The sequence below is a fragment of the Hyperoodon ampullatus genome, assembly GCF_949752795.1.
Source record: "Hyperoodon ampullatus genome assembly, chromosome: 4".
Lineage (NCBI taxonomy): Eukaryota > Metazoa > Chordata > Mammalia > Artiodactyla > Ziphiidae > Hyperoodon > Hyperoodon ampullatus.
This window is the reverse complement of record NC_136917.1, coordinates 62,273,957-62,283,542: the sequence shown is the minus strand read 5'-3', so window position 1 is coordinate 62,283,542 and position 9,586 is coordinate 62,273,957. Positions and strand designations below refer to the sequence as shown.

Here is a 9,586-nt window from a genome sequence, read left to right as displayed (position 1 = left end):
TGAAGCAGACAAGAAGTGCAGATAGGGTGGAGGCATGTCCCCTTGGGCAGTCCTGTGGAGCGTGTGGGAGCCAGGCGGGCACAGAGGGGCCTGTTTCAGGGTGTGGCTGACTGGGGTACCTGAGGTGTGGGGCTGTGGGCAGTTTGTGCAGAGTGCAAAGTGGCTTGGTCTTGTGGATATTGAAGGAGCTCACATTTACCAAGTGCTCGCCATGCCCTGGTATCCTGAGCACTTTACGTGGATTGCCTCCTTCAGTCCCCAGAAGCGCCATGAGGTGTGTGCACTCATCATCTCCATCCTGCAGGAGAAGTGGACCTTCAATGTCGCCCTGGCTGTGGCTCCCACACAGCCTGGCTGCAGAGCCCTGTAGGTTGGCACTTCCTGCCCTTGCCTGAGCCCCACTAGAATCCTGGGGCCCTGGGCCACAGGGGTCTTGACGGGTCCTGCATCTACTGCCTTCCCTAAATGGGGATGGCAGCGTGACCTTGTGGTCCTATATGTGCCGACCTGGCTGTTCTGATGAACCTGCCCCAGGTGTGGGAGCCAGGCAGGGAAGAAGCATCAGCCTTGAAGCCTGGCTTTCTGTCTTCAGGACATTCTATAGAGGTGATGGTGTTGACAGGTATTGGGAAACACAAGTTTTCCTCCCCAGTGCATCTGTCCCTGTTTATTCAGGATGTGGTAAACATTTGGTTGTCATCCTGGCTTAATTAAGTAGAAAAAAAAGTCAGTACTCTAGAATTTTGGTACATTTCAAATATGTTTTATTACTTTTCTTTTTGCCTTAGAAAGAATATCAAACCTGCATGCAATGCTAACGGTTTCTGACATTTACATAGCGTATGACACAATAGTGCAACACGGCACATACTGAAGGGACATGTGTAGAGGGGGCCTTCCTAAGAGTATATTTACAAAGGGAAAGGCGTGTGGTCATCTTAAAGAGGGCTGCACCGAAGGAGGACTGCACTGTTTAACACTGAAGAATTATGTGGGGAATCACAGATTGCTTTAGTACTGCATGTTCCATTGTCATGAGGAAAAGAAGCATGCTTTGAAGGTTTTCCCTCGTGAACAGCATGTGTATCTGTAGCTGTATATTGTACGTGTATTTGTATATTTTTAAGCTTTCTCCTAAGATTTTCGCTACAGCATCAGTAACTCCACGTGGTTTTGAAGCAGTGAAACTTTCACAAACGCTCAGGTTGGAGAGAAGACCCAAGGACCATTCCTTAAGGACCTTCCTTAAGGACCATTTATTTGCCTCGCCATCCCAGGGTCTTGGAAATGTTTCCTAGAATGTGTAAAAATTAACCCCGGGGATGAAGCACATTTCTGTGGCAGCCAAACTTGAGTTCCTCAAAGAACAGATGCAGAGAGATCTGCTCCTGCTTGCCCGACAATTGGGGTCATTGGGGCTGCTGCTGAGTCCCCCTGAGGCTGTGACCGACCATGAGCCCAGGAGAGCTTGTGGCAGCTGTGCCGAGGCGCCAGGACCTCTGAGCAGAAGCTTCCCGTGCTAGGAAGGGAGCAACGCTGCTATGAAATGTCTCAACAAGTTCCCTGTTCCTCCTAGGTGCTTATAAAGCTCAGATGTATAGTGATGTCTGGACAAATACAAAAAAGCATTTTTTTTTTTTTTTAATAAAGGAAAGGCATGAGTTTCTCCCCTCTTCGGTAAAAAGCAGCTTGTGACGAAATCTGGAACACAAGAGAGAAGGGTCTCACATCTGGAAGCCTTTTGCACACAGCTATAAAATGTAAAAACTGACCCCTGGTAAAAAGTGCTTTGTAACAATATTTAATTTGTGTCTTATGCCTGTGAGAAAGAAAGGGTTTGTTTTTTTAATCTGCAAAGTCCTTTGCTTGTGTCCCAACCGGTGTGAAGCTTTCCCATCAGGGGTTTTTCACCCTATTCTTCGTAGACCCTGGGAAGAGAAAACACCCATTTCAGTGGCTCAGGATGAGGCAGGAAACGCACAGGCCGGTGTCTGAGCTTCTCTGCACCTGGCCTGGGGAGTGCCTCTCCCAGGACCGCAGGAGCCCAGGAGAAGCAAGGGGACACTTCAGAGAAGCTAGCACCTGGGCATAAAAGCTCACCTGAACCTGGCTCTGTCCTTTCTACACAGCCTCCACCTCTGCAGTTTCTTTTTATCCTCAAAGCTCTAGGAAGCAAACCTTCTTGGTATACGAGGAAACTCAGAAACAAGAAACAAGAGATTGAAAGTCTGCCCAACGAACACTGAATGTCAGTGGTGGGAATGACCTCTCTCCGGCGAGGATGGGGGGAGGGGCAGAGGCATCCCTTCCCTCCATTTAGGCTTGTGTCTTTCTTTGTATTTAGCCCAAGAATACATGTTCTCCAGAACAAAATGCCAGTTCCAGAAGCCGCTGCCTGAAGACTGAAGGGCGGTTAGTGGGGCTGGGGCTGCCACAGAGGCCCGTGGCTCAAGGTCACTTCCTCTAGTAACTACGAGGCCTGTGAGCACTCACAAGCTGACTTCCCCCTCACCTCCGCAACCATCTCTGTTTAGATACTTAAATCCCTTCCTTTCTGCCACATGGCTGCTGTGGGACCACATGTCACATCCAGGTCGTCCACTGCTCCTTCCGCCTCGTTCCTGATTTCTGAGTAATTATGCACTGAAGTCAAATGCCTGCTGCTGCTGCTTCTGGTGGCAGCCGGAAGCTCTGGCTCTGAGCTCCTGGAAGCCCTCTAGTCTCGCCCCACAGCCTGGGCCGGCCGCTGCCTTCTCTTGTCTCTATTCTAGGTTCAGCATTCTCTCTCTCTCTCTCTGTCTCAGCAAAGAGGACTTCAGGAGGATTCCTTTATCTCCACAAAGACATTTTCAACCTGTACAGAGGGAGGGGAGGCGAGGAGGACAAGGGAATGCCCACATCCTCTCCCAGGACACCTCAGCATTCCAAGAAGGAGGGATGACTCATTTTGTAAGGAAGTGATGGGAGGCCTGGTAGCAGAGGTGCCCTTACTGCTCTCACCTGTGGATTTTGCAGGAACAAAAAGAGCGGGGCTGCATGGACCCAGGCTTGCCTCCTTTTCATCAAAGCTGTGGCCCCAGGTGGAGGGGTCGGGACAAAGGCTGGATCTCCCAGCAACCTGATGAAGACTTGCCAGCGCCTCTGTGAACCGGCCCTGCAGTCAGCCTCATTCTACTTTTGATGATGCAGGGCTGGGAGGGTGACTGGACAGGAGGTGTCCTGTGTTTGTCATGTGAGCTGCCTGCCCTGACCAGAAAGAGGGCTTCATTTCCAGTAGATTTATGGAAAATAATCTCTTGCTCTCATCACTTTCTATTTCAAGCAATTGTGGATGAGGCAGTTTTGGAGGCAGCACAAAAGGCTCAGATACTGGGGTTGGGCCCAAGTGTCGGCTGTGGGAGAGCTGGTCATGGGCTGAGCTTAGGGAAGTGCCGGGGGTGGCGGGGAGGAGGGGCGATGGGAGGGTGGCGTGGGTACCCGCTGAAGGGAGGGGAAGGTGACGCCAGGAGACCTAGCTTCCTGACTTGTGCTCCCAGACAAGTCACTCCCCCCAACTTAGCCTCCATTCTCCCCTCTGTGGGATGAGGTGCAGGCACCAGCTCCTGAGGAGCTCACCTGTGTGTGTGTGTACGTGTGTGTGCACGCGTCCCTGGTCATGCTCTGCAGATTCAGGTGTAAACAGGCTCTGAGTGTGTGAGGAGTGGGTCTCACCTTTATGTAGCATAGGGGAGCCAGGAACTTGCCTCCCGCTCTGAGGCCACACATGGGACCCCAGGAGATCAGAGATGGGAAGCCATTTTCTGATAATGGGGGAACAGCCCAGACCGGGTTGGGGTTAGGGGTCTAGTTCAGGACTCTGGTCATCTGGCCATTGCTGCCCCCTGAGGGTAAGAGCAGCTCTGATTCTAGAGGGTCAAATCCAAGGTCCCTCCCTGCACCTGCACAGGAAGGAGTTTATCAGGCTCCTGGGCAGCAGGGGGCATGGGGCAGCCTGAGGGGAGACTATGTTGTTGGCAAGGAGTTGTCCTCATCATCTTATGGTTGTACCCACAGTTTTATAGTTAATAAACCCAGTCACTTAAGCAGCTGTGTTTCACCAAACCACACAAATCACGGAGAGAGCCATGCTGGGCATTCGCCCAGCCATTTGACAGAGGGAAATTGGGGTTCAGAAAACTTAAGTTACTTAAATAAGGTGAGGAATTAGGACTATCCTAACTTCATAAAAGTTAGAATGAGACAAACTTTAGTTCGCAAAAGGATCAATTTTCGATGCTTACAATTGTCCAAGAGAGCAATAAGTGTAGCAGTAAGTTAAGTGGTGAGTTCCTCATCCCTGGGAGTATGTAAGCCATGTCTGGGTATCTGCTTGCTGTGGCAACTGTAGTGGGTGTTCCTGCCTTAGGTGGGGCTAGATGACCTAGAAGGGGTCTAGACTCTGGATCTGGTAGGATGGTGGGGAGGAAGGTGAGGGGCAGTGGGGCATACCTGCGCTTCTCATTCCAGGCGTTGTACCACTTGATGAACCGCTTGGTGCTCTGCAGCTTGGGGTGCAGGCAGTGCTCCTGACCCCGGTACCTGGACACGCTCTTGGTGGTGATGCTGAAATGGAGCAGGATGGGATGGAGGATTGAGAAGCCTGAATGACAGCCCCTCAGTGTGGCCTGTGGGTGGCCCTGGTCTGTCCCAATCAGAGCACTGAGAGACTGTGGCCTCCTCCCTCCTTTCAAGGAAGCCTACCCATATGCTCGCTCCCTGGCTCTTTGGAAGGTTCTGGTTGTCCCCTTAATCTGACTCCACGTTCGGGCCTAACCCTGTGCAGAGTGACGGGCTCTCACTTTTTCCCCTGGAGCCCTCAAAGTCTGGGATAGTCCCCCACCCCCAAGCCTACCCCCATGCAGGGTGCTGCCCACAGCACTGATGGCTCCCTTGGGGAACGAAGGTCAGGGGACTCTTCCAGCTCCTCTGAACCTGGGATTGAGAGGTGGAGAGAGCTAATGCCAGTGAAGTGTGCATGCCAAGACCTCATCCTTGGATGTGAGGAGCTCCATGGCAGGACTTGGATGTGCTGTGGTCTCTGTCTGATCTTTCAAACCCTAGTTCCCCTGACCCTCTGCAGATTGTTCTGGGGCTGGGCATTCGTTGACCCTGAAGCTAAGTCTTGTTGGCCTTGAAGCCCATTTTGATTCCTGAGCATGAAGTCCCAGTTATCTCACCCTTGGGCAGGAAAATAAGACTGCTCTTCAAGTCTCTATCAGCTAGTGTTCCAACACCATTGGAGGTCTAGCCATGTGGTGGAGAGGCAGGTGGCTTTGTACAGAGCATAGGGCCTGGGTTTGAATCCCAGGTCTGTCTGTGGGACCTTGGGTAGCCTCTCTGAACCTAGTTTGCCCATCCATAAAATGGGTATAATAATAGGACCTACCTCTTAGGGTTACTGGGATGATTAAAGATATAATCTATGCAAAGTGCCTAGCACAATGAATAGTTACTGTTATTAGCAATTGTCATGGAAGATGGGATGGCCAAGAAGAAGCCTTAGTGTGTGAGGTCCAGCCTGGGAGGGAGGAGGAAGGGAGAGGCTGCTGCCCAGAACTGCTGTGCCCCTCTCAGCCAGGGCTGGGCCAGGGTGGCAGGAGTTCAGAGGAAGCTTCTGGGCGGGGGAGGAATGACGGTGTTCAAGAATGAGGGCCCACCTAGCAAACATGGAAAAGTGGAAGGTGAGAGGTGAGGATGTCACTCCTTGGGAGGTGACACACAGGAGCGAGGTATGGTGGTGGACTGGCTGCTGGGGTGTGGGCTGAGGGGGCAAAAAGGGGTGGTTGGAGGTTGGGATGGGAAGAGTGGGAAGGGAGGGAGAGAGGTCAGCCAGCACCCCATAGGCTCCTAACAGTGAAGTGTCAGGGTGCCTGGGCCAAGTTCTGGAAAGGAGCAGGGTCGCCATGAGCTCTGAGTCTCCCAGCTGATGGGGAGAGGAAATCGAATCTTGCTACCCGAATGGGGGCAGAGTATTTCTGGGCAACCTGTTCTCTTTGCTCCCCTGTGCTCTGAGTTTCCAGGGCCCTCACCATGGCCTAAGCCTCCTAGGGCAGGGACAGGTCTTGTGGTAATGCCAGGTGACTGGGCTCTGCCTTCGCTGGCCCTCTCTATGAGACCTGTGGCTCCCTGGGTCCCTTCTGCTAGGTCTCAAGCATGGGGCCGGGCTTCAGAGTAGAGTCCAGGTCCCCTCCCCCATAGTACCTAGTCGCTCTGCAGGAATTTAGCCCATGCTTTGCTCTCTGCCTACAGTGCTGCCTTTGCACTTGGAATAAAAGGCTGTGGCCAAGCCAGATAAAAATACCCTCCTCCGTAAGGTCAGCGTACAGGCTGAGGATCCCAAATCCTGAAGGTTGGGGCAGCAGGGGAGGACGCTCAGCCCTCCCACCATGGTGCTCAAATGCTCAGTCGTAACACGGGGACTTTGAAACTTGGCTGTGGGGTGAAGACATGAGGATTTCTGCCCCCAGCAATTGTGCAGAAATTCTGGGTCCTGTGTGCCTGTCCTCAGTGGTTCTGGGATACCGAGGGTTTCAGCAATAACTTGGGGTATACGAAACAAATTGCCCCTTCTAGAATCTTGGCTCTACTGGATCCTTCTGAGTGCAAGCACTCCCACTTGCAAAGCAAGCTGCGCTCCAAGCCTCATCAGAGATTTCTAGGTGACTCAGGGTGAACTGGAAAACTCCCTTTAGTTCAGCTTTGGGGCTAAAAACCGGCTTTGGGAAAAAGCACTGGTCCCTCGTGTGATCTGGAGAGTCTTAGGAGCTTAAGAGAGGAGAAGACCTCCAGCCCTTCAGGGATGGGGGTAGGGTCCTGGGTATCGGGTGGAGGTTTAGAAGAGGGTGGCTGTGTGCGGATCTCATGAGACCCCTGCAAGTTTTCACAAGGCTACATAAAGCCTTCTCATGCACTTGCCTGGCTGTCAGTTCCCTCTCTATTCTGAAAAGTATAGCCACGAAAAAGGGCAAGCCTGTTTACTGAGGGTTCTGTCCTTTTGAGATGTCACTGCACCTCATACCCTGCTCCTCCTTTCCTGCCAGGACTCAACAGCTCAGCTTGGTGTGTGGAGCATTTTTCAGCACTGTGAGGAGTGCAAAGTTAACGTTCCTGTCATTTTCACCCCAAGAGAGCTGAGAACCCTGAGGGGCTTGTAGCTCCTCCCTCAGCTGTGTGACCTCTAGCTCCCACCCAAAAGGATTTTCTAGCAGTTTTTCTGGACCTGGGTCTGCAAGGCAAGGGGCAGGGCAAAGGGGCAGGGACAGGAGGCTAATTTAGGCGCCCAGGAAGGAAGGCAGAGGGGTTTAGCTCAGGCCCAGTGATTTTCTGAATTTCCCTAACTTCAGCGTGACTGCGCAGACCCCAGGTGGCAGTGGGGGGCGGGGGGCGGTGGGAGCTGCCTTTGCAGACACTGTGTGGAGGCCTTTGGGCCAGCGGGGCCAGTGAATGGAAGGCACTTGCCCAGACTGAGAATAAAGTGTGTCCTGTTTCTGGGGGAGGGGAAGAGGGGCCAATGGTCCGTGGCAGATATTTGGTAGCTGCTTTGCCAAGGGCTCCCTTCCTGGCCAAGAGCGTATTGATGGGGAAACAGTGGTGCTGGCCTCAAGTGGTTAATTGGGAAGGCAGAGAAGCAAGGAAACGCAGTGTTCTCTCGCTCTGCCCCACTTTTTAAAATATTCCCTGCATCCCCACCAAGCAGGGCTTCACCCTCATGGCACGTTAACTCCAACAGAGCCCTTTCCACAAGACTGCTCAGGAACCCACAGGAGTCCAGCTGGTGTTGGAAGAGTGAGGATCGTTCTCAAAATGGAATTGCTAGAAGCCAAAAACCAGACGGCCATGGTCCCCTGATTAGAAAAAGGCCCTGAAAGGAGGTTCTGAGGACGTCAGACAATGTTTGCTTTAATTCTCTCTCCAGTAACAGGAAGGCAGCACGCCTCACAGTTTGGGTTCCAGTTTAATAGTTCTGGGTGTATTCTGAGTGATTTCAATCTGGGTGTTCTAAGTTGGCACACGGAAGCCATTTAACCCTTGATCACCCTAGAAAGGGGGGCAGTGCAACCCCTAGGCTACCCATTCGAATCCTAGCAAGGGTGAACTCCTCGGAGAGGCTGTTTCCGGAGCACAGTACCGTGACCCTTTTTTCAAACTCTCTTCCAGACTGCCGTGCCAGCGTCCTAAGGACTCGCTAGGCAATTACAAAGGCTCCGCCAAGGCCTTGACAAAGGCTGAGAGAAAGGCTTGTTAGCCCGACCCAGCCCCAAGCTGCGCCGCAGCACCCGGTTAAGAGCTGCGCGCACACGCTCACGGCGAAGAGCGAGAACTCACATAACCATTTTCTCCTCGCAGTGCGGGTACTTTGGCTTCATTTCCAGCTTCTTCACGTCGCTGTAGCGGATCTTGGGTCCCTTCCGGGAGCACTTGCATTTGGACCCTGCGAGAGAGCGCGCGGGGGGCTGCTCAGTTGCGTGAGGGGTCTCCTTCGCAACTCATTGACCACCCTCGGTGCCCACCCAGAACCCCAGGGATCCCGGGAAGCTTAGCAGTTGGCGTTGGGGGTTCCCCAGGACTGGCCGGGCTGGCGCCAAAGGACCTCCCAGGCACTCACCGTCCACGCGCGCGGCGCACAGCGCCAGAAGCAGCAGGAGCAGCGCTGCCGTCAGGACCCTCATGCTGGCCGAGGGGCGCGGCGCGGGAGCAGGGCTCGGGGAGGGCGCCCGCACGTCCGGGTGCCGGGCTTGGCTCTTCCTACCCGGAGAGCGCGTCCCGGCTCCACTCGCTCCTGCTGCGCCCGTCGGTGGGAGCCTCGCGGCTGTGGCACCCCACAGCGCTCTGCGCTCGGCTCTGGGCTCTCTCCACAGTCTCCCTCCGCCCGCCCAGGCCTCTTTTAAATCCGCTCCGAGCTCATTAATATGCAGAACCACTCGGTGACTCACTGAGATTTCTCAACGCGGGGCGGGGGGGGGGGGGCGGGGGGGCGGAGACCTTCCCCGCCCGCCGCCCGCCCCGGACCGCGATCGCAGCAGCGCACACTGGGAGCCACGCGCGCACTTGCACGTTCAGACTCACATCCAATACCCTCTCGCTCTCACACACGCTTTCCTTCAGACACTTGCACACCCAGGCTCCAGCACGCACACAGAGCCAGAGCCAGTGCTCGGGCGCCACTTGACGGTGGCGAGGCTGCTTAAGGGCACTGCTTTTATGATTCGCGTGGTTCCCTCTGGCCTGCTGTTGTGAGCCACTGGGAGACCCAGGCCCGAGGCCCAGATTCTCGAGGAGACTTGAAAGGGCTTTGGGGCAGGTGCCAGGTGTGAGTGCCAGCAGGCCTGACTCCTAGAGCGTGAGCTGTCCCTGTTGGGCCAGCAGCCCTGGTGGCCAGAGCACAAGGCCAGGTTTGGAGGGTGGTCGCCGCAGGATGTGCAACAGCAAAGCCATGGCCTGTGGTCCCTGGAGCTGGCTCAAAGAGTGCGTGTGTGTGGGGAGCTTTGGCTAATCTGAAAGGAAGGCTTCCAAAAGTCTGTGGGCCTGTGGGGGGGTGGGGAGAACC

General features: G+C 54.2%; 1 protein-coding gene across 1 annotated transcript; it reads right to left on the bottom strand.

Moving 5' to 3' along the window:
- Positions 1–741: 741 nt before the first annotated feature.
- On the bottom strand, positions 742–8,886 carry CXCL14 (C-X-C motif chemokine ligand 14). Its single transcript, XM_079702309.1, has 4 exons — positions 8,645–8,886; positions 8,365–8,470; positions 4,489–4,602; positions 742–1,928 (listed from the first exon to the last, which is right to left on the bottom strand). Exons 1-4 carry the CDS (start codon positions 8,706–8,708, stop codon positions 1,913–1,915), a joined length of 300 nt encoding a protein of 99 aa, XP_079558435.1. The 5' UTR covers positions 8,709–8,886; the 3' UTR covers positions 742–1,912.
- Between the last annotated feature and the right edge of the window lie 700 nt (positions 8,887–9,586).

Excerpts from the sequence above, each read along its gene's own strand:
- CXCL14 (XM_079702309.1), bottom strand. The coding sequence starts at position 8,708 with ATGAGGGTCCTGACGGCAGCGCTGCTCCTGCTGCTTCTGGCGCTGTGC. Across the intron at positions 8,471-8,644 it reads GTGCGCCGCGCGCGTGGACG|GGTCCAAATGCAAGTGCTCC; the intron begins GTGAGTGCCTGG and ends GCTCTCTCGCAG. Across the intron at positions 4,603-8,364 it reads TGCGAGGAGAAAATGGTTAT|CATCACCACCAAGAGCGTGT; the intron begins GTGAGTTCTCGC and ends GCTCCATTTCAG.